This window comes from Chlamydotis macqueenii, chromosome 14 (assembly GCF_036417535.1).
Source record: "Chlamydotis macqueenii isolate bChlMac1 chromosome 14, bChlMac1.mat, whole genome shotgun sequence".
Lineage (NCBI taxonomy): Eukaryota > Metazoa > Chordata > Aves > Otidiformes > Otididae > Chlamydotis > Chlamydotis macqueenii.
This window is the reverse complement of record NC_141569.1, coordinates 9,099,420-9,123,056: the sequence shown is the minus strand read 5'-3', so window position 1 is coordinate 9,123,056 and position 23,637 is coordinate 9,099,420. Positions and strand designations below refer to the sequence as shown.

General features: G+C 60.0%; 1 protein-coding gene across 1 annotated transcript in view; it reads left to right on the top strand.

The window, feature by feature from the left end:
- The window catches only part of PPARGC1B (PPARG coactivator 1 beta), a 51,060-nt gene that overhangs the window by 13,916 nt on the left and 13,507 nt on the right, over positions 1–23,637 (top strand). The window contains exons 2-3 of the mRNA XM_086759160.1: positions 19,584–19,757; positions 22,213–22,425. Of these exons, the coding sequence (XP_086615286.1) occupies positions 19,584–19,757; positions 22,213–22,425 (387 nt within the window). The remainder of the gene's footprint in view (positions 1–19,583; positions 19,758–22,212; positions 22,426–23,637) is intronic.

Here is a 23,637-nt window from a genome sequence, read left to right as displayed (position 1 = left end):
GTGGGATTAGCCAGGCCTGGGTGTTGGGTGCTCAGCGGGCTGGGGGTTTGGGTGCTGGAGGCACCGCATCGCTGCTAGCCTCAGGTCTGTGTGAGCAGGCGCGCGTGGGGCATGCGTGTGCATGCACTGGCCAGGCAGGAGCTGCAGCACACGGCGCCCATAGTGCCCGCCGGGGCCAGCTCCCGCCACGCGTGCTGGGCGCGTGCGTACCCGAGCATGCCCTGCGCCAGTGCTGCTGGCGTGTGCCATGTCCCGCTGCCCGTCCTGCCCTGCCCACCCTGGGATGGGAGCTCCGAGGCAGTGGGCAGGCTGGAGCGCTGGGGTGGCTGGGACGGGGTGCCCTGGTCCCTGGGGAGCTGTGCTGCTCCCTGGGCTCACATCATCTCAAAGGTACACCCTGGTGCAGCGTGGTGGCCTCCCAGGCTCGGGTTCCCACGGGGGACAGGGTACAAGGACGGGGCTGAGCAGAGTCGGTGGCAAGAGGACAGCGGGCTGTGAGAGGCAAGGATGCAGCCCCGCTGTATGTAGGGTCTTGGGCCAGAAGACCCAGGAAATAAGGGAGCAATTACCCACCAAGATTCATGCTCTGAACCACTCCGAGAAGAAATCTTGCGTTCCATCTCCTGCTTGGAACTGGTGGGGCTGTCCTGATCTTCAGGCACCCCCAGCCCCAGCCCACCCCTCCACCTGCCTGCTGCTGCTTGCTGTGGGTGCTGCTGGCATGCGAGGGGCTTGGGGGAGTTCCTGGAAAGCACTGGGCAGCCAAAGCAGTGCCTCTTGATGCCAGGCGCCTGGGAGCCAGACGCTTCCCCAGGATAGGAAGGAGATACAAAGAACATCTCTTTCGAAGTGCGTCGGGCTGAATCCTTCTGGATGGGCTCATACTGCTTGCTGTTGTGGAAGAGGGGTCTGCCCCTGTGGAAGGGGGGTCAGCCAAGTGGACTGTGGTTTGGTTGGAGAGGAGCTGGAAGCCCCCAGAGGCAGCAATTGTCCGAGCTGCCCCAGGTGGCTGCACAGAGCCATCTCCTGTGCTGCTCCATCAGTTTTCTGCCTGCCCCAAGCCCAGCCCTCAGAGCAGAGGATCATGGGGGTGCCAGCAGGTGTATGGATGGGGTCTGGTGCCAAATCGCCCGTCACACGAGGCCGCAGATGACAGCGTGGCTGAGCTCCCACCCACAGCGAGCTGCTCCCACCCACAGCGTGCTGGCGTGGCACAGGGAGGTGCGTGCCATAAGAGCCAGGGACACGGCAGCGGGTGGCATGGGAGCATGGCAGGGACATGGCAGCGGGTGGCATGGGAGCATGGCAGGGTGGCCCTGGAGGGACCATGGGACTCAACCGTGTTGACCCTGCAGGTTCCTCCCTGGAATGAGGGCGTCTGGCCAGGATGCTTTCCCGAAAAGAGCCGCTATCCACACGTAGTTGCCTCTGACAGGCTAGAGGGGACATGGTGTTCCCATCTGATGGCCTCTTGAGGTCCCTTTGGCTGGGTGTTTCCAGAGATGTTGTGGTTGGCACACCTGGAGAAAGGCAAGTCCCCAAGGTTGGTCAGAGCAAAACGCGTGCTGCGGAAAGGGAAATTAATTATAGGTGCTTTGCTGCACTCTGAGCAACTGCAAAGGCTGATGTTTCTCCTGTTGGCCGATAAACTAATTGTAATGACAAAACCTCAACAAAAGCAACGCTCTTAAATGCTTTCTTAATTAATAATGCTCAATAATTACTTGACGTCAATGACGAATAAACATTTCAGAGAAGGGAAGTTGCTGTTAAGTGTCCAGTACCTTTGCTCCTCCAGTCACCACGCCTGGGTTCCTGCAGCTCTGATGAATCCTGCAGAAAAGTGCAGGGAAGGCCAAGCCCAATGTTTTTGAAGGAAAACATTTAGCAGGAAAAAAGTGATTATTCACATGCCTGTCCACAGGGAAAAGAGGAGGGAAGCTGAGCAACTGCTCATCCCTGCTGCTCCCTGCCGAGCAGGTAGCAAGGGATGGCAGTGTCAACGGGCAGGCGCCCAGAGAGGCAGCACCCATGGGTGCTTCTTCCCTGCCCCTCCAGTGCTGCTGAGCCCTGCGGCGGGGTGCTTTCCTGGGGGCGGCATGACGGGAGGGCATCTTCCCAGGGAGTCCATGTTCAAGGGGTCTTCGAGGCCCTGCTGAGCATCCTGTGCCTGTGAGCGTCACCTCCTTCCTGCAGGCATCTGCTGCGTTCCTTCTCCTCCTCCTCCTCCTCCTTCCCACGGCCTGCCTGAGGGCAGCATCTCCCGACTCGGTGCTGCCAGGCCTGAAAGCATCATCAGCTGCATTTTATTGGGTGGGAGTTGTGGGGACCCTGGTCTGTCTGCTGTTCAGCGAAGTCTTGGGAAACCTGCCACTCATTGTTATCACGGTGATCCTGGCCGCAGCGCAGTGCTGGGAGAGTTAATGTCCTCCTCCTTCTCCTCTCGGCTTCACAGCCATCTTAAAACCGCTGGAGCCGGAGCTGTGCAGTCCCTGTTCCCACTCCTTTTACAGTATGGGCCAGCCGGCTGGCCAGCGAGCCCAGCCGGCTCCTCCATCCGTCCAACTCCTTTCCTTCTTTGGATGTCCCCTGCGCTCGCTGCCCAGGCACTGCCTCCCTCCCGCGGGACCCGTGCCCCTGGCGATGGCCAGGGCGAGGGGCTGCCCAGGGCCGGGGGGCGGCAGGCACGGGGTGTGATTTTTGCAGGGGTTTCTCCAGGACAGCGCTGGGTGTCTGCCAAGATGGATGCCAGCCGGCTCCCAGGTGCAGTTAGCACTTAGCGAGCCCGTTATAGCTGCAAATCCCTTGGCGGGCGTTAGCAAAATCCACCAGCAGGGAAAGGTGGGAGAGGGTCACTGTCGTTAGCCGGAGGGTAAGGAGGGGAAACTGAGGCACAGCCAGGAGACTTGAGCTGTTTGGGGTAAAGGAGCCTGTTGCAGAGCATCCCATCGTTGATGGAGACTGGGCCCCTTCTAGCAAGACAACGGCAAACCTTCACCTGGCACGTGTCACCATCCAAAATAAGCTGTGGTCCTTGGGGAGCAAAAGCAGTGATGCCACAGGAGGCCTCTCCAGCCCCGAGAGCTGCAGGCAGGGAGGGCAGAGCTGCAGGCAGGCTCCGCTCCCCTCTCAGCTCTTCCCCCATCTGCCGCCCCTCACATCTGGACTCGGGGGTCCCGGGGGTGTTTGCTGGCGGCCGTGGGAGAGTTGCTGGAGCATGCGCCGCTGCTGTACTGATGGATGGCCACAGCCGCAGTCGTTCATCCGTCTGTCAGGACAACAGCAGCACATGCTCCTGGCTCTGCATCCCCAGTACTCTGTGGCCTGTTACCCAAATACCAGCTAGTGCCCACGGGTTTATGCCCCCTGTGAGCCTGGGGAAAGCAGGGGAAAGGCCTCTGGGGCTGAAGGGGGAGGCAGAAGCAGGGTGTCCATGTGTTCGCTCTCTGCTGCTTCAGCAGATGCCAGCACAGGGAGGAGGATGTCATCCAAAGATCATGTTTGGGTTCTTTTGGGGTTGCTGTAAGTCTTTGTGTATAGGATGGTCCCTGAGTAGGGAAAAAAGGGAAAAGGGGGAGCAACCCCCAAAGACACGGGGAGGTCTCTGATGTGCTCTTGCCTCCTGAGCCCAGACATTCCCTCAAAAGAAGGGCTGTTGCCATCTATAAGGTCTGGCTGAGGAACGTAGCATGGGACTGGCCAGCTCACGCCAAGCGTGGGGATGTGGTGGGGTTCAGACTGCTCCAGACTTCCCCATCTTCTGAAAACATGAAGGTTGGTTGGAAGATGGTGAGAATCAGGGGAAGACATGTCCCCAGCCTCTGGTGCCCAAGTGGGAACTGAATGGGAATTTCAAGACTGGGAGCATCCCATCGTAGCCAGGGTTGGGCTGAGGCATGTTCATGGGCACGGGGCTCCTGTGGGGTTGCAGAGCCCCAACTCCTCCCCATGATGCTGCTGCAGGTCAGCACAGTCCTGCTGCAGCTCCCACGGCAGCAGGGACACTCCAAGGGGGCCAAGGATCTGTCAGTTGGAGGGTGGCTTTTTCAGCTGCCTTGCATGACCCTCACGCCTTGTCCTGCCTGTCCCGCGTGGGGACAGCAGCCCAGGGTGCAAGCATCCCTTGTGTCCAGGGGCCTCAGGCTGTTTCTGCAGCTGCCCAGCTCAGCTTCCAGCCAGCTGAAGATGCACAGGAGCGTGGGGAGTCACCTCTGTCCCTGCCCGGGGATGCTCGGGGTGCCAGCCTCCTCCAGTGTGGCAGGAGGGCGTGCAATGGGCGGGTCTGCAGCAGGAGTGCCGTGCAAGCCTGCCAGCTTCCCGGTCCCCACATGACCGGTGGCACAGGCACAGCGGGCACCACGGCTGCGTTTGCTGCTACCAGCACGTGATCCGATTCACCCAGAGGAGCCTACGCTGCCAGCCCGGCTGCCGGCGGGACGAGGCAGCTCCTAGCAGACCCCTGCCGCTCTGCAAGACCCTTGGGTGGTCCCAGTACCAGGGTGGTGGGGTACAGCTCTGGCACTCCTGTGGGTGCCATGGGCCCTGGGTCCAGTTGCTCTCCAGCAGGGATGATTAATGGCTTAACCCCTTCCCTCCCGCCGCTTCCCAGCCTCCCGCGTGGCCAGTGGGGCGGCTGTGGGGCAAAGGCCGCGTGGGTTGGGAAGCCGGAGGGCTGTTTCCGTTGGCTGGCTTTGTGGTCATGGGGCAGGAGCCGTGGCCAAGGCCGGCAGTGCTGGCAGCGGGGCATCCTGGGCACTCAGGGAGTGGGTGTCCCAGCGTGAACCGGCCGTCTGGGAGCGCTGGCAGCAGGAGGCAGGATGCCTGGAGTTCCCGTCCTGCTTGGCCCCGTCTCAATGGGACTCAGCGCCAAGAGCGGGGAGGATGGCTGCTGCGAGCAGCCAGCAGCGACTCGGCCCAGCCTGGTTCCCTGGCCATGTGGGGGTAGGGGCTGCTTTGCAGTGCATCCCCTTTTTTTACCCATTTTTCCCAGATCCCTGGTGTTGCCCGAGTGCTTGGCAGAAACGGTCCCTCGCCTGTAGTACCAGGGAGACAGTAAATGCCGCAGGGTCGAGCACGGCATCCGTGGCTGTTTTGGGTGAGGAAGCAGGCGTGCGTTTCATGGGCAGGGAAGCCGCAGGAAAGCTGCGCATCCTTTGCCGGGAGGCCTGGGTACCACCGCTGCTCTTGCCAGGAGCAGGGGGAATCCCTTCCCGCGCAGGCAGGACCTACTCATGCCAGCGCATCCCTCCAGGATACATGGCAGGGAATTTGAACCCACGGCATTTCACCAGCAAACCAGCCCCCTTTCTCAGGAGACACCCGGGGAGAAGGCTCATGGTTTGTGTTATGCCTTGCACCTTGTTTGAGCCAACGTGGATGTGCACAGGCGGTCCCCAGCCACGGGTGAGGGGGAGCATCAGTGCAGCCCCCCAGCTCCTCTCGCACTGAATCCAGCAGCCGGCAGGGTAATAAATGAGGAGTCTATATTTAGATGCAGCGTCTGGAGAAGCATCACGGCATTGCTAGCGGGTTTTACTATTCAGCGCAGGCAGGTTTCCCCGCTCCTCCAGCTTGGTACCACCATTGCAGGAAAGCTCATCAAGGACATCCAGTACCAGCTGGAAAAACACCCCAAACAGAAAAACTGACACCTGCGAGAAGAGCTTGGCACCCGCCGAGGGGTGGGTAGAGCAGAGCATCCCAGGGAGCCTCGGAAGGAGCTGGCTTGGGGCCCGTTTGGTTTGGCAAAGGCCTTATTTTGTTGCACAGAAGTTTGTAGTAAAGGAACATGTTGCAGGGACAGAGCCACCTCTTGTGCCACTTCTCTCCCGGCACTGCCGCTGGGCCGGTGTCTCTCTCGTCTGTATGCTGGGCTGGCTGATTCCTCTCCCTTTTCCAACGAGCGGTGCAAGGCTGGCTCTGCAGCGCTCCTCCCTCTCCGCATTCCCACCCAGGCTCCCCAGGTTGGACACGGTGCATGGCAGGAGCCCCGCAGCCCTGGTGCAGGTGGGCGGCTGGCTTCATCCCACTTCATCCTGCGCTGAGGAGCATCAGCCATTGCCCCACGGAGCCGCTGATCCGTATGGTGCCTAAACCACTGGCAGCAGCCTGGTTGCCCCGACTGTGCTGCTGGGAACAGCCAGGAGCAGTTAGGAAACATTTCCCTGCCAGAGCCAGGGCTGCCGGGCTGCCACTGACTCAGTCGGCAGCGTATGAATTTCCCTGCAATCAGTGTTGAAATTTAAGGGGAGGCTGAAATATTGTGCAAAGGAGGAAGAGCCCTGCGCAGAGCTGGGCTGCAGGTTTCCTGCTGTCCCAGGGTGTGAGGTCGGTCCTGGCTTGGGAAGGAAGAGATTTGTATGAAGATGCCTGGTGCTGGCATCTGGGTTTTTTCCCCTGTTTCACAACACGTTGGAGGCTGTTGGGAGCAGATACTCTCCATGTGCTGGCTCCTCTCCCCTCCTATCTGGGGACAGTTTCTCCATGCAAAGCCAAACGCTGAGCCATAAATGGCTGAGCCAGCCGGTGACAGACATGGTGACCAGCAGCAGCAATGGGACAAACGGCCCCTTCCCCACCCCTGCTGCACCCCTGCTCGCACAGCCCCGGTTCCCTGCTCCCAGCCGAGCACGATGGGTGTCGTGTGGGTGTGGGCTGCACGTGGACAACCTTTCCTCTGATTGCCGGTGCTGAACACCGTGCGTTGGCAGCTCCGGCATGCTTGAGGACACCTCAAGGACTGTGAAACCCGCTGACGGGGCTGGTTCAGAGCCGTGCTGGGGGATGGCAGCGCATCGTGCTGGGAGCCGGTGAGCCCCTGCGCCTGCCCCCGCCTCCCGGGGCACCCCAGGGAGGGAGAGCCCCTTGGTCACAGCAGGCACCGTGGGTTCAGCGTGGGGACAGAGGCACTCGTGGGAGCCGGGGCAGCTGCCTGCTGGGGACTGGCAATGGTTTCGGGAGGAGGAGGAGGCGGAGGAAGGCACCTGACTGCCAGGCAGCAGTCCAACTAGTTGAAACAGCTCCCATTGCGGTTTGCATAACCAAGCACGGCTCCGCCGGCTCTGGGACGCGTGGCTCCACCCGGTCGCCCGTGGCTGGAAACGGCGCTCGCAGAGTTGCGCTGGATGGAGCGACCGAGGGGTTTGCTCACTGCGGTGCCGTGTCTGCCATGTCCGTGCTGCCAGGGGCTCAGAGGCGCAGGGGTGGCTCGGTCACCTCCGGCAGCGGTGGGAGGGTGCGAAGCCAGCTTTACCTGCGGGCTCAGCACGCGTGGCCCGGGCAGGAACCCTGCCAGTTTCCCCCGCCAGTGCCGTGTTAAGCATGGCTGCGGGCCTGGCTGCCCTGCCTCCCTGCCAGACCCGTCGCGCTCCAGTCCAAGGTGACATTGGAGGCTCTGCACAAGGACACCTGGCCGCACTCCTGCATGGTAGCCCCTGACACGGGGAGCGGAGGCAGCCGAGAGAGACGGATGGCCTTCATGGAGCGGGGAGATGGACGGATAAAAGCCAGGCGCAGAGACGCTGGTGCGGCCAGTAACTGGAGCTGCTCACATGACTGGGGAGTCGCTGCCAGGCACTGGAACCATTCAAAGTGTATGAAGGTGGCACACCAAGCAGGCACCTTAACCCCTGCAAGCCCTGCGCGGGGATTCAGGCTGTCTGGGACATGGCATTGACAGGGCAGGGGGGGCCTCCCGCGCACTGGAGAGGACCCTGGGCTCTGATGCTCCCATCCTGGGCGCCAGTGCTGGGTCAGATCAGGGCAGGGTTGCGAGGGAGCTGGCTGAGTGGGTAAAAGGGTCTGAATCATGTTTGTGCGCTTCACTTCCACTGGTTTGGGGTGGGGAAGAGGGGTCCCAGCCCCCAGTCGCCACAGTGAGGAGCGGCTGGACCCCACCTGGGCGTGCAGCTCCTGCGTGCCCCACAGGAGCCTGCCTGGCTGGGGTTTTGGGGAGGGGAAAGGTGTGGTCCCTCGCAGGGGTAAATCTGGGACAGCGCGAAGCTTTGTGCATGTGGGGGATTGCCAGGTTTGCATGTGCTCCTGGAGGAGTGCTTTGGCCTCGGAGGGATTCTTCTATCTGCAGATCTTGGAGCCATTTCTTTCCGGGGTGAGTCAGTTTGTGGGGGGTGGGAGAGGAGACCGCCTGGTCCCAACCAGGGAAAACTCAGAGGTGCAGCTGGGTTGGCAGCAGTGTCTCTAAGAAATGCTCCCTGCAGAGCCAAAAAGTAAGGACACAGCCCCAGCCCCAGGTCCTGGTGGCCTGGCTGGGACACGCGCTGCTTCCCGGAACCCCAGCAGTGCTCCAGTGCTGAGCCAGGCACAGCAAAGCCTTGTGCCGGGAGGTGTAGCGCTGGGAAATCCCCAGGCCGAACAGGTTGTGCCAGTGAAAGTGCAGCAGGCGCTGGCAACGCCTGCACGGCAGTCCCAGAGGTGCTGCTCAGGAATCGTGCCTCCGCCATCCACCCTGTGAGCCGTCTGTGCAGCCCATGGTCACGGGACCTGCTGTAACCTGCTCTCGTTTCACCTTCCCGTGCCTCAGTTTCCCCACTGGAATAGTATAGAATACACTGGAATAGTATCAATACTGTTGATCAGTTAATACCGGTGATTTCCTAGCACTGATGATGCCCAAACATGGAAAACACCCAGCTGTTCAGCATCCCCCTTCCCCACCACTTTTTTAGGTGCCCACTGAAGGGGCGATGCAGCCGTGCTGCCTCTCTGCAGTTTTGGGGTGCTGGGGCTGGCAAGCCCAGGAGGCAGCAGCGCCTGCACTGTGCCTGCCCACCAATGCCCAGGCTCCCCCGCTCCCCCCTTGCTGGCTTTCCCAGGGAGCACGGGCAGAGTCGTGCCGGAGCGGAGCCAAGTGGTGACCACACCGAGCGGTGACGCATCTCTACTGGCCAGGAGACCTCCAGGCGCTGTGCAGAAAATGGGCAATAATTTAATCAGGGAGACAGCAGTGCCCAGCTGATGGGCCCATCCGGAGCGAGGAGAGGAGGGAGCCCCTGATCCAGGAGAAGGGGTGGGGGAGACCCTTCTCCTTGCTCTCACAGGGGACCCTGGTGATGGGGAGCAGTGAGGCAGCATGGCCATGCCATGGGGTGCCAGGGCTTTGTGCAGGGCAGCGGGCAGGAGCTGGCGTGGGCAGCGCTGCCCATTCCCGTGCGGGATGCAGTGAGGGGTGGCCAGCAGCGCCCACCCACCTGGCAGGGAGGGCTGGGCAGGGCTGGCGCTTCCAGTCCCGCTGGGATATGAGCCCGGGCACGTATGGACAGGCCTGACGGGAGGGTACAGACAAATGTGAGCAGTTTTACCCTTTCCACAGTGGTTTTCATCCTTCAAGGCCTGGTGCTTCCAGTTGAGAATATTTTTCACAAGGGAGCAGGGCACAGTGGGGGCTCCCCAAAAGCCCCCCCCCGGCAGGAGAGCCGGTGTCTGGCAGGAGACAGGCTCCGCTGAGGGTCACAGGGGGTCAAGTTTGGTGATGGCGCCCTGACCGCTGGCAGGGCATGGCGAGTCACTGGAGCGTGCCAAGTGGCAGCAGAGCGTCGGGGCTGGGAGGTCAGGCTAATGCGGGAAGATCCTCCTTGCGCCTTCTTAACCCCAGCTTGAACCTTCCCGTCTCCCGCCTCGTCCTGATTAGCGCTAAGAGGGTGCTTTGCTGTCAGCAGTGCGGGCAGCACCGGACAGTGTGGGACACTGCACTATCTTCCATGGCGAGGAAGGCCTCAGCACCTCTCAGAGCTCTGGTACAAAACCTGCCGGCAGGCAAGAGACACATTTTCCTCCCTCCCCTGCCTGCCACCTGCCTGGCAGAAGGGGCTGGGGGTGCTCCTGGCTGTCTGGACAGACCCTGCTCTGCACCAGAGCATCGGTGAGGTCCGAAAAGGTGCCGACGGCCCAGGGAGGTGAAGAGCATCCTGCAGATGATGGCCACAGACATGGCAGAGGGATAACTCTGGTGTCTGGCAGTCAGCGGGTTCTCTCCACCCGCTCGTCAGATGTGTATGTAAAGGAGCAGGATTCGGGCTGGCTTTAACCGCAGCTCCCATTTCACGGCCGTGGATCTGCTGACACGCAGCGCCAGAATGCACCATGAATTACAGCCCCATCGCCGAGCGCGGCAGAGCCAGGCTGCGTGCCGAGCTGCTGTCTCCCGCTAGCTGCCACCCAGTAAGCCCTGTGTTTGGTGTCCCGAGCCAGGGGAGGAGGATATTTCAGTAATGGGTTCGCCTCCTCTCCCCTGTCATTTCACAGCCTCAAGGCAGCAGCCCCAGAGCTGGCAGCACCATGGGGAAAGTGGCTCCGGTGCAGCTGAGAGCCTGCCCCGCTGGCACGCTTGCTCCCAGCTGCCGGCCCGTGTACCCTAAAAGCCTCCTGACTTCCCCAGGTTGGCCGTGCCAGCCACCGGGAGCAGTTCAGGGATTCCCAGGGCCACAGGCTGCGGCGGTGGCTGCTGGCAAAACCAAATGGAGCTTTCCAAGCACAACACTGCAGAAGATCCCGAGGCTGTGCCTGCGGGTAGGGAGGACAGCCGAGGCTGGGCTCACCTGTGCGGCTTGGGCAGCTCTGGAGCTAGAGCAGGAACCCGGCATGGCGTGACATGGTGATGTCTACCATGGTCTCTGTGCACAGCGGCTCTGCTTTCCTCCTTGTGCTACCGCATGTCGACCTCGCTTGTAGCGCAAATCTCTCCTAGCAGGGATTTTCTCTTGCAACCAGAGGGGTGAACAGCTGCCCATGCCAGGGTGAACAGTGCCCACAGAGCTTAACTGGTGTTAACTGGGAAGGGCTGTGCCACAGGAGGACGTTTGCAATATCCTCTGGACAGAAAGGGCCTTGTGGAGCCCCGTGAGCTGGTGACCAAACCTCCAAAGGGGCCAGTGGCTGGAGCGAGGCAGGGGCACGGCTGCTCCTCCTCCTGCCCACAGCCGGCCCGATCCCGGGGGAGCCGCTGCCCTGGCATCCCTCTGCCCACAGCCGCCATGTGGCTGCTGGCTGCCAGGATTTCAGAAGAGGAAGGTCTGAAAATAATTGCCCCCTCATGTTTTCCTTTCAAAAGGAGGGAGTTGCTGTCGTGGGGAATTTTTGTGACCAGCAGAGCTGGCTAATAGTCAGGTCCTGGGTGAGTCAGGTGCTTGCCCCCTCCCACGGCGCAGCCTGGACCTCTGTGCTGCCAGCCTGGCTGGGGCTCGGGGGCACCCCTGCTCCGTGGCCCCCCACCCTGCCTCGCGGGGCCACAGCATTTCCTGCCACCTCCGGCTGGGGGTCTGCGAGCAGAAGCAGCCCTGAGAGTTTTGGGGTCTCAATGACCCCGCTGGCCTCGGCCATGGCCCCCTCTGCTCCTCCCTGTCCCGCTGGGCATCCCCTGCGCGGGGCATCGGGAGGTTGCAGGGCTTGTGCCACCCCATGCTCCGTCCCTGCCCCGCGCAGGCCGTGCTGCCGCGCTGGAGGAGCGCTGTGGCAAGGAGCTGAGCATCGTGCAAGAGCACAGCATCTGCCTGTGCCTCTCCCCCCATGGCCTGGGGGTCGCGTGGCAGGGCTGGAGACCCCCCGAGCCGGTGGGACGTTTCAGTTCCCACTGTGCGTTTGCACCCGGCTCAGCACATGCCGGTTGCTGTCTGTTGGTCCTGCCCTTGGCTTTGGGGCAGATAACAAGGAATTTCTTAGAAAACACTGGGGTTCAGGATGAGGCCTGTGCCTCGCCTGGCTGATGCCATCGAGCAGTGCCAGCCCTGCTGCTGGCAGCGACTGGGGCAAGGCTTGCAGCAACTGCTGGCACATCCGTGTCTGGGAGTGCTGTGCCGGGATCAGCGGGCGGTGGGCGGTGTTTGCTGGGCTGGCTGCTGGCAGGGTTGGCATGGGGTGCTGCTGTTCGGCTCGAGGACAAAGCTGTGGCACTTCTCTTGTGATGGCAGACACTGTTATCAGCATGCTGTGTGTGCCCGAGCGCACTGGCACGGCCCGGACAGCCCTCTGCCTGGCAGACCATATCCCGGGGACATGGCGGCAGTGGCAGCCGGCACGGCACGGTGCTTGGCAGCAGTCACAGTCGGCTGGTGCTGTTTCCATTAGTCGGTGTTGAGAGAGGAACATCCCGCTTTGGGAACGGCCCATTGCCCACTGCATCTACCTACTGCAACCTCTCCTTGGACGGGGCGAAACAACCATCCGCTCTCCTTTTCTGCCCTTGCCGGCTGCTCAGCGGTGCAACAGGGAGGGTGACAGCAGCGGGGAGGTGCTTTGGGCTCTGTGCGGGGCGGCTGAGTCCACTGTGACGCTGGCAGGTCCTGCAGCCCTGGGCTGGCCTGTCCTGGAGCTCAGACAGAAATAAAGTGGACTCTGTAATGTGGAGCCCAGCTAAACGGCTGCTGGGTACGGTACGAACACGCGGCTCTCTAACCTGTGATATATTTTGCTGCTGCCCTTCTTCCTAAACCCGACACACCTTTGTTTGAAGTGTTCCAGCAGTGTTGTTTATTCAGGGCATTATTACCAGTATCTCAGGCTCCTTTTTTCTCTCCTGTGACTCAAGGATAGTTTAGTGCAATTTCTTACATCTTTCCTGCATATCAAAGATATGCTGGCAAGTTCATGTTTATTGTTTGCAGTTAATGTTTAATATTCCTATTACTGGCATCTCGTGGTTGATCTTAATTACACCCTTCTAATGTAAGACAAAAGTCAGCGAGCGAGACCGCGTTCATGCTCGGGCTGTGGCTCAGAGCCCAGCGCCGCGCACCCCTCGTCCTGCCGGTGCCACGGGGCCGGGTGCCTGATGCCGCCCGCACGCCCGCCCCTCTCCCGCTCTGCGCTTCACACGCTGCGGCGTCGGGTGGGCGGCTGCTCCACGCGTGTCGGCGCAGGGCGGCCGGTGCAGGGCCCAGCACCGCTGCCACGGCTCCCACGTGCCACGGCAACGCGGATAAGAAGCAGGGTTTTTTTTGAGCAGCTCGAGGGGAAGAAAGGATCAGCTCGCTATATATTTTGTCCGGGCTTTAAATGCTAGTGCTGGTTTTTCCTCTTGCTGGCTGGGCTGAACCATTAAAACAGATTAGTAGAAATTTTAAAAATTTAAAAGTTAACAGAGTGCAGAAGGTGAAATGCCCTGCTCCTAGCAGGACAGCGAGGTGTTGCACACCTTTGTGTAGACCTGGGAGCCTGGGAGATTCCTGAGCTCCTTTTCCCTCAAAATTGTGGAGCTGGATGAGGGAGCGGCAGCTCTCTGTAGGGTCCCCTCTGCCATCGCAGCACCCCGAGGAGGGGCCGCTCCCCTCCGCTTTGGAGCTCTCAGGCTATAAATATCGGGGGGTGGCAAGGGGCAGCGGGGCCAAGACACCACCCGACACCACCTCTCCCTCATTCACAGTGACATTTTGTCAAATGCCAGTGGGGAGGGGGGTTGCTTATCTGCTGCCACAGGCTCTGGTGACCTTCACAGCTCTGGCCAGGTGCCTCCTTGCTGTATTTACACTTATTTATAGCACTCTCCTCCATCCTCACCTCTGCCCTCCTTCTCGGGACTGGAAGGGGGCTGCCCACCCCATGCGGGTCCCCTTGGGCTGGGAGGGCTGGGAGGGAGCGGGTGCATCCTTAGGGATGATAAGGGGCTGGCAGCACCCAGCTTTGCCCCCCCAGGGTGCTGGTGGCCGGACCGCACGGGGACCGTGTACCCTGGGTGGGAGCTATGGGACAGCGCGGTGCACCCCAGGGGCAGATGAGGCTGGGTTTGGCCCCAGGGTGGGTTATGGTGGCTGCATGAGCCCATCACCTCCCCGCTCCGGGGCAGCCCGGGAGGGTGCTGAGGGTCTCCAGGTGCCTGTCCCTCCCTGCCCGAGTGGGGGTCTCACCTGCCCAGAGCAGCTAGCGGGGCGGGCAGCTGTGCCCACTGCTGCACCAGCCAGCCCGCTGCCGCCTGCGCGGGGGAGTTCATCCCGGTGAAACAGCCGCGCGATGCCCGTCTCCTGGCGTGGCTGTAATCCCCATTTCAAGCAGTCTGTAATTACGGATTTCCCTGATAAGCCCAGACGGCTCTCTCCAAAACCCCTGCCCAAGGATTTTCTTTCCTTTTTAGAGACAAGCTTGGGGTGAGGGTGAGGAGGGGGAAACTCCCTAGCCGGCCCTGAATGCGGGCGCTGGGAGCGGGCGCTGCCCGTGCCGTCGAGGGAGGGCTGGCAGGAGCTGGCACTTTGTGTTCTCGGCATTTCTCACCTTCTACTGGTTTGGGTCCCAGCCTAAATGCTACTGGCTAATTTGGGGCTCTGTCTCCAGCGCATGTGGATGTATATTTATCCCTTAATGCTCTGGGTAAGCACTCGGCTGTGGGGAGGGAGGAGGATCCATGTGGGGCTGAGTCATCATTTCGGCTCCTCAGCGAGGAGATGGGCTGCCTGTTCCTGGCCCCTCCGAGGAGCTCCTGCTTTCCTTCCCTTTTTTTTTTCCATACAGCAAAGTGGCATGTGAGTGACAAGGCGATTGCAAAGCATCTTGGGGCCGTGCGTGCAGGCGGCAATGCAAATCTGGCCTCCGGGGCTTAAACAGGATTAAGCTCCTGCGAAGGCGCTGCGCCCGTCCAGCAGCGCTTTTGCGCCGGCAGACTTCAGAAGCTGAAACTTTTGCAGCCTCACTAAGCACGAGCACAATGCGTGTGCCGTTGCCCACTGCGCTCGGAGCCTTGCTGCAAAATACTTGGCCACGACTTCAAGGGACTGGACCCGGGCATTTTGCAGATAAGGGAAATTTCTACCGGTGCTGTTGTTGGGGATGTGACAGAGGAGAGGACCCGCAGGGCTCTTCGTCACGGTCACTGCCCCGTCCCCAGTTAACAGCCAGCTGAGCTCTCTTGCTTGCCCTGGTTTAGGTTGCTATTGCCTGGCAGCAGGGCTGCGGTTCCTCCAAGACAGTGTCTGGAGGTGGCATCGCCCCTTTGCTTCCTTCCTAGGCAAAACCCCAAAGCGTCAGCATTTGCCTGAAGGCTTCTGAGCTCCGAGGGGCAGGTGCCTGTTTTCAGGCTGGCAGAGCCATGCGCTGCCTGCTCCCCAGGCAAGTGGTCTGCTTTTGGTGGGCTGGCTGGGTACAGCTGCCCCTGGGAGCCAGCAGCCCAGCCCCAGCTGACCTTCCAGGCCCGCTGATCGAGGAGCTTAGTCTGAGGAGCCCAAGTTGACACTGAAAAAGAGGAAAACATTTCCTGTCTCGTTAATCCAATATTTGAATTAGAGTTGGGCTTGGAGAGGAACCTCATGTCCCTGCAGAGATAAGACCTCACATGCTCCTGCACCAGCATTAATGCTGCTCCAAAGCAGGAGAAAGACCTGAAAGCAGAAATGTCCCACCTGCCGTCCCCACGACATCGGGAGCCAGCCCTGAGCTGCACTCAACGCGCCGTCCTTGGATGTGGCTCCAGCCAGTGGCTGCCCTCACTCTGCTGCAGGTCCAGCCCAGGACACGTGCCGGTGCTGCTGCGGACACTAGAGATGGTTGCCCGCATTGGCACCTTCACAATCGGGCAGGGAGATGGAGCTAAGCCCCATGCCAGCTCCTCATCACCTTGCCGCTGCCTGAGGAAGGGCAAAGATGGGGGGTCTGTGCAAAGGGTGCTGGAGCAGCAGGTGCCCTGAGGGGTGCAGTCCCCAGAGTGCCTGGGAGCTCTTTCATTCGCAGCCCCGCGAGACAAAGGGATGCTGGCCAAGGGGCCACCAGAAGCTCTCAGACCGATTTGCTTGCATGGGGTTGCCAGGAGAAGGGATAGGGCAGGCTGTGAGGAGAGCCCCTCCTCACGCACACTGCTTAGGGAGAGACCCCACTGGCACTTGTCTGGAAAGGCTTAGATGCAGCCAAGGCTCCCTGGACAGGAGACTTGCTGAGGTGACCTCTGGACATCCTTGATAGCTGGTTTGGAGACTGTCCCTTGCGCTTTCTCGCTATTGCCAGTTCCGCCGTGGAGGACATGGACGGTGGGGCTGGCGTGGGGAGGGGCAGCCGCCGAGGGTGCAGAGCCCTTCTGCTCTCCAGGCTCTCCGGATCTGGCCAGCTTTGGCAGGGGCAAGAAACCAGCACGAATCCTTGGCGCGAGGATCCCTGACGGCCTCCTGAGACACCCCCTGTGCCCAAGATTGAAGTTATAAACCCCTCGCAGCGAGGAAAGGCTGTCCGAGCCCCGCAGTAAATGAATAAAAACGTTAATGCTCTGTCCTCCCAGCAAGCAAAGCCTCTGCAGAGGCCGAGCGCCTTGCAACACGCGAGCGAGTATCAGCTGCCTTGTTATCCTGCAATTGCAATGCGTTTCTGCTAGGGCTGAGGTCAGAGTTGGTGCATGGTTTAAGGAAAGCTGGGGAGGGTGTCTCTGAAGGGAGGCTGTTCCCCCAAATGCCCTCCACCTTTTAGTTCTGCATTTCAGCTGCCCGTGCAGTGCTGCTGCAGGATGCTCCTGCTGCCGGAGGGGATGCCCAGGCTTGGGCTCCCACTGCTCCAAAGGATGTAGGCGTGTCATGGGGGCACCCGCATAGCTGCCTGGGCATCCCTCTTCACCAGAGCGGGGGTTCATCAAATGAGTCGCGATTTGCTGCCGGCAACTTTCTGGTCGCAGCCATGCTGCAGCGTGCACGGGCCAGGTGTCTGGGCTGGAGGATGCCTCTGAATTTTTGAGCATGTCTCCATGGGTGTTTGCTGGCTGCACACCAAGAACCCATGGCTGATCTTCCTACAAAGTCCCAAGTAAAATTAGAACAAAAGTTCACTCCTCTCCCAAGACAGCAGGAAATGCAAAGGGTGGGAAAAGGGAAAGGCAGAGCAGATGAGGTCCAGTGCCCGCAGGCAGCCTCCCCATCGCCGCTGCCACCCCCTACCCAGGTTGGGGGCTGGGTCCTCCCCCACCTCTGTGGCCAGCCCAGAGGGACTCTGCTCTGGGCTAGCAGTGCTCTGAGTGATGGATTCCCTCCAGAGACCCAAGGCCTGGGTGGCTGAGCCGGTTAAATGACCTTTTCTAGCAGAGGGGGCTGGCTGGAGCCGCGGATTCATGCTGGGATGCCCTGCCAGGTGCCCATGTGGGTGGCTGTGCCGAGCAAAGGCTCTTCTCACTTTTTCCTAGGAGCAGGGGGACCGATGCAGGCAGAGCTGAGTTTTTGGGCATTCCTGACCTGTGCTAGCCGGGAACCTGGGAGCATCTGCTGCTAACCACTGCCTCGGGATCGCTGCACGCGGCGTGGCAGTGCCGGGCCGCTCCTGCCTCCGGGGTGCCCGGGGAGGGCAGCTCAGCAGCATTAGATTCCAGGAGTTTATTTTTACCCAGCCCTATTGCCAATGGGGACATGTCACATCTGTGGAGTTGATCAAAAGACATCCCGAGCGCTGGTGTCAGCTGCTCCTTGTGATCTCCGCACCAGGATCTTTTCCCTTGTGGCATATCAAAAGGAGCAGGAGAATTTGACTGCTTTGCTATTTTTAATTGAACACACACGCACACACGGAGACACACATATATCTATGTATGTATGGCTTTTCTAAAAATAAAAGCTTTTGCCTGTGTTCCCATGGGAAGATTTGGGGAGAGGGGGAGCCAAAGTTGTTGGAAGAGTTTTTCTGGAGCAGGCGCAGGAGCGGTGGCAGGAAAGTAGGGAGAAGCCACAGCAGGTAAGGGACACATCTGAAAGGCCAAAAGACGCCTGATCCCAGAGCAGCCCAGGGTGTCCCAGAGCAGAGGGGACAGGAGAGCTAGGGGAAAGGTAACATCTGTGTCCCCCAGCGCTGGCAATGATGAGGACAGGGACCCTTGACCTGCTACACATGCTCTGACCACCCAGGGAGCAAAGGGCAGGTTTGAAGAGCCCCAGGCCTGGGGGGCCCATGAGGGGTATTTGGATCCCAGCACCAATTAGGGGTTTGCAAAGGCTATTTGTGTCTGATATATTTGGTGGCACCACGCTTGTGGATGTCCACCTGATACACCTCCCTCCAGCAGCAGAGCAGATGGAGGATGCTGGGGAGCTTTGCCTGCACCAGCGGGACTGGGGCAGCATCAGGAGCTCTCACCACAGCCCCCAGCCCCACGGCGGCTCTGGGCACAGCCAGGCTGGCAGTCCATTGCCAGGACATGGCACTGGTTTGCTATCGGGCCATGAAGCCACTATCCCCTACCCTTGCTGCGTCCTCTAAACCACTCGCCCGTGGGACAGGAGGGGACGAAAGCAGGTGAGAATGGAAAATGGGAGTGGGGGTCTGTACAGGAGCATCCTTTGGTGCAGCACAAGGTGCTCTAAACCCAGCGGGGAGCATGGCACACAGGCTTCTCAGCCTCTGGGAACACAATCAATAATCCCAGATTATCCCAACTGAGAAAGAAAAGAGAAAGAGATAACTGCTGTCTTTTCCATTCCTGCAGCTTGGTTTGAAATCCCTTTTCCTTCCCCTTGAGTGTCAGAGGAGACCCTTCCAGGGCACTTCAGGAGGGGAGGCCCCACATTCTCCTGCCCCTGCAGCCTGTCTCACAGGCTCGGATGTTTGCCTGCTCCAAAATCCATTTGCTCTGTAAATAAACTTGCTTCCCTCATCACCAGAAAACTCCCCCCAGGCAGCCAATACCGGGAGCAGTTGCACCAGACCTTTCCCCTCCACGTTTGAACCTGGACATCGGGCAAAACCAAGCACAACCCGCGGGCCTGGTGCAGGTGGCGAGCGGCAGCGCAGGAAGGGCCCTGCCGGTGTCCGCCCGCAGCTCCCGCGGGCGCTGGATGCGGCCGCGGGGTTTGTGGCCAGGCAGCGGCTGGGAGCCAGGCAAAAGCAGGGTCCCAACTCCTTTCTGAGGTTAAACGGAGATTTTCAGCTCGGATCCTATAGCTCGCAGCGCCCCGTGTGCGCCTGGACATCGATTCGTTTCCAGGCCGTTTTCCTCATCCTGCATGTGCGATGCGGGGACTGGGGTCTGTATCGCGTTGGCGGAGCCTTGGCATGGGCAGGATGTGCCACTTCCCCAGAGGCACCATCCCCACACGGTTCAGTGCCGTGTAGCAGGGATGGGGACAGGGCACCGAGCAGCCACGCCGACCCGAGCCTGGCCCCGTGCGTTGCTGTCTGGTGTGTGCCCAAGTCTCTTGCCTCGCTGTGCTATCGCTGGTCCCCAGGGCAGATAGGTGACCCTGGATGTCACCGTGATGGCACCAAGAGCAGGAAAGGCTTCACTTTCCCCTAAGTGCACCAGCAGCTGCTTTGCCACAGTCTGGGTGGCTGCTGCTCACTGGAGCAGACAAGGCTCTTCCAATACAGGTGCCGCTCTTTCGACACCGGCCACAGTGCAGGACGTGAGGCGGGGGGTATTGGTGGCAGTTGCGGGGCAGCTTTCAGTAACCGGCAGTGCCAGTGCCAGGCTGTGCAAACCCGTTTGCAAGATGTGCAGTGACTTCGTACTCTGTGCTGCCGTGTGATTGCTCCTGGAGCCATTTGCCAGAGCGTGTTTGAAAGGGAGTCTGAGTAACGGGCTCGAGTGGAGGTGACAGCACATGGGGGGAACGGCTGCCTCCGCAGGTGGTCGCTGCTGCCTGCACCTCTGGCGTGGCGGTGGGCTCACCCCCTTTCTCTTCTCTCCCCAGTATGAGGTGTCTGGCGAGGAGCACCTCTACTCCGACTTCCCTGAGATTGATTTGTCTCAGCTGGATGCCAGCGACTTCGACTCGGCCGGCTGCTTCAGCGAGCTGCAGTGGTGCGGGGAGCACTCAGAGACCGACTCCAGCCAGTACAGCACCGATGACTCCGAGCTCTTCCAGGTACCCCCATCCTCCCGGCACAGGGGACCTGAGGATAGAGGCAGGAGGAGGGCAGGGTGGGGGGAGAAGAATGGAGGAAGGAGGGGACCCACACAACTATTAATAGCTCCTCCCCAGCTGATTAGTGCTCCATTAATTTGCGCACTAGCTCTAAATGGGGCAAATTGAGTAAGGCTAATGAGGAGATGGAGGAACAGGGGAGTGCTGCTGAGCCAACTCTCCTGTGATGTATTATTGAAAGGGAATTACAGCTGGTGCACAGCATGTCCCTTTCAGTTCCTGGGATGGCAGTGCGGGGGTCTCAGGGCTCTGGTGTGGGGTAGGAACATTCATTTCCTAGGAGCAGAAAGCGGCCCTTTCCCCTGGCTCTCCAGCTCTGGCATCCTGCCTGTGTTTGGGGCTGGGGTCCCTCTGGCTGGTTTCTCTCCTCACCCTTGTGTTGGGATGGACCCATCACTGTGCCAGCGCCCAGGACCCAGGACCATGCAGTGCAAAGCAGTGCCGGATGCTCCTGGGCACAGGCAGGGCTCGTCCTTGTCCCTCGGCACTGTTTTTGCCTCTCCTTGCAGAAGAGCTGAGCATCTTGCGGAGCTGTGGCACCAGGGCAGGGCTGTGAGCACAGCGCAGGCAGATTGGAAGCAAGGAGCTGTGGAAGCTGCCCGGCGACTGGGCGCAGAGCAGGCTGGGCAGCCAGCTTGCCTTTCCCAAAGCTCATGCCATGCCCTGGATATGCCCTTTCCTCAGGGGCTGGGGTCACCATGCCCTCCTGAGCAGCACCCAGGCCCTTGCCCCTCAGATAAGGAGCTTGCGACCCACTGGTGTCTGCTAGTCACCAACTCTGGGTTACTTTTGGGAGGGAGGAGGTTTTGTATTTAAACAAGGGGGAAAAAAATATAAAGCCCCAATATTTTCTAACCTGGCCGTAATAACAACCCTCTGGCTTTTATGCTGTGCTGATGCTGTGCTTGAAAATGGTCCAGTCCAGCTGAGGGACCTTCACCACGAGATGCATATTTTCCACTGAACTTCCTGGGGAAAAGATAAACAGAAAAGAAATGCAAAAGACAGACCCATTAGGAGCAGCGGAGTATGATGAAATGTATCCCACTGAACTTGTATGCACAGCGGTCTCGTGCCAATAACAGGAGGAAAAGAAATGGAGCCAAAAATGGAGCATCCTGCTGCCTTTCCCTGGAGCCTGCTCTAGTAACTGCGAGCAAGGTTAGGGCACTGAACAAAAGATATTTAATTTTCAAACAAGATGAGAGAAACATGGGAGGCTGTGTGCAGTCAGCTCCTTGTGAGCCTGAATTTACCCCTGCGCTAATTTTATAGCTGATGGTGGCCTGCTTCTTGTTGGACATGGTTTACATTCAGAATATGATGGAGGAGGACCAAAAAGAAGGAAGTCCTGGCTCACTTCAGCCATTCCTCAGCTTCTGCATCCTCTTCTGGGCTTTTGCACCATATTTCCAGACTGGAACGGGACTTGTGGGGCTGTGTGGAACTGGAAGGGCACTAGGAGGGCTGGAGGTGGGCAAGGAGGAGGCAGGAGCAGCCCCTGGTCCTGCCTGGCCCAGAGCAGCCCCAGACACTCACAAATCTCCCAACAGCATCCCCAGATCATGCCGTTCACTGGAAAAAATAGATCCAGGGAGCTGTAATATCCGGACCACCTCGTTCTGGGGGCCGTGCTCTGTCAATAGGGTCCCTCGCAGAGTGCCAAGTGCAGCCGGCATTAAGCATAAGGGTCGAGAGCCCCTGTCAAGCTGGGGGTGCCTGCGAATGGGGGCTTTTGGTGAAAACAAGCCCCATGCTGCTTGCCGCAAGCTGCAGCATCTGGCCAGCAGTGCAGCCTGGGCTGAGCTGCCCCTGTGCCCTCCCAGGGCTGTGCCCTGTTTTCCACTGGGCAGCCCTGGGCTGAGCTTACAGCTCATCATGTTTTCTTTGCCTTCCTCATCAGGGGAGCTGCAAATAACCGGCCGTGCCCTCTCAGGCCTCCCCAGCCCTGCGGAAGGCAGGGGGCTGTGCCTGCCCCCTCCCTGGGCTCCCATCCCGGCTGGGTGCTGCTCCCGGACCTGCTCAGCAGATCTTTGATAGCCAGGGGTGGGGAACTTGCAGCCCAGAGTCAGGAGGATTTGGGCAAGGAGCTTTTAAATCACAGATGCTTTATCTGCTGCTGTTTGCCTCATGGTGGGGCGGAGGTGGCTATCGGGAGAGAAGATTCATTGTTTTCCTGCTGCAGGTGCAGGGGGACAGACGGATGCTCCTTTTCCAGTTGGGTCTCTCTCCTCCTGATCCCATCCTAGTGCTGTGCTGGGGAACAGCTCTCCCAGGTCCCCTGCAGGGTCATGGGGAAGTGTGGCGCCACTGGCCCCTCTTCCCCCCTGCCCAGCATCCCCCAGTCCCTCTGCCCAACCTAACTCCCCCTCTCTTCTCTGCCTGCTCCTTTCAGATAATAGACAGCGAGAACGAAGCACTGCTGGCAGCCCTCACCGAGACATTGGATGATATACAGGGAGATGACATGGGCCTGGCTGCCTTCCGAACTATGGAAGAGGGGGACACACTCAACCATGCCTACACCTCGCCTGCCCCCTCCCCCAAACCCACCGCCCCGGTCACGGGGGGGCCGCCCCCGGCCCCCGAGTTTGATGAGCTGTCTCTAGTAAGAACCCACTTCCTACTGTTTAAGGTGGATTTGGATGAGCCCCTGATAAGCCGGCTGCATGGGTATGATAGGAAGCAAAGGTCTGAATTTTTTCATTCTAGGCTTAAAACTCTCTTTAACCGTCAATACCAAAGCATATACTTGTATTGTATACGTATACATGTTCTGCATCATTGCTGTCACCTCCATCACCATCCTCACGGGAACAAGCTGTGTGTATACATGAAGGGGGTGGGGGCAGGTGTCAAAGGGGTGTGGGCTGCTTTGGCAAGACCCACACCTGCTTTTAATGGGATGTGCAGACGTGGGGCTGCCTGGGGGTCTCCCTAGCGCATCCCAGCCGTGCCCATGGGCAACGGTGCCTGCTCCCACCTGGCTCTGCCTGGGGGCCGAGCTCCCCACTGCTCTCTCAGGAGGGACAGAGGGGGCTTGGCCGGTGTGTCGGACACCCCATGGCCTCAGCGGGAGGGTTTGACCACCCCATGCCTTCCACCACCACCCCCCCAGGGGCTGTGTGGCCTCCAGTCCCTACAGACTGGGTGACGGGAGCATCCCTCTTGGCTCCCTGCAATACTGGGGCTCCAGCCCCGCTCCCCGACCTGGCCAGGACTAACTGGCAGCACTGGCTGCGAACCACCCCCGTCCCCGGGCGGTCCCCTGGGACAGGGGCACCCAGCCCGCTCCCTCCCGGGGCTCACTGTCGCCCCCCCCGAGCCTGACCCCGGGCTGTTCCCAGAAGCCGGGGCTGTGGCGAGGAGGAGTGACATCCAGTGGTGAGAGCGCGCATTTCCACCCCACGCCCTGCGCGGGAGGGTATATATCACACACAATATGTATGTGTATATATAGGATGTATACGTTGCAGGGGTGTCGGGGGGAAAGGTGCTGGTTGCTTCCACCAACTGGAGCTGCACGCCTAAAGCTGTGGGTGCCCTGGCTGATGCTTCCCAGCAGACCCTGACCCGGGCACCCCCTGTTTCTATCACCCCTTAAAACCTCCCACGCCCACCCCGGGGCTCCGTGCCTGCCGGTCAGCACGGGAGCCCCAGATCTGTCTGCTCCGTGCAGTCCCCCACGCCTACGCAGTCGTCTTGCTGTTGAGCTGTTGTCGCCTTCGATTGTTAGCGCGACATGGGTGGAATATGAAATGGTGTTGCTGGGTGTGGGGTTTGGGTTTGTTGCTTTTCTTTTCCCTAACCAAAAATGTTT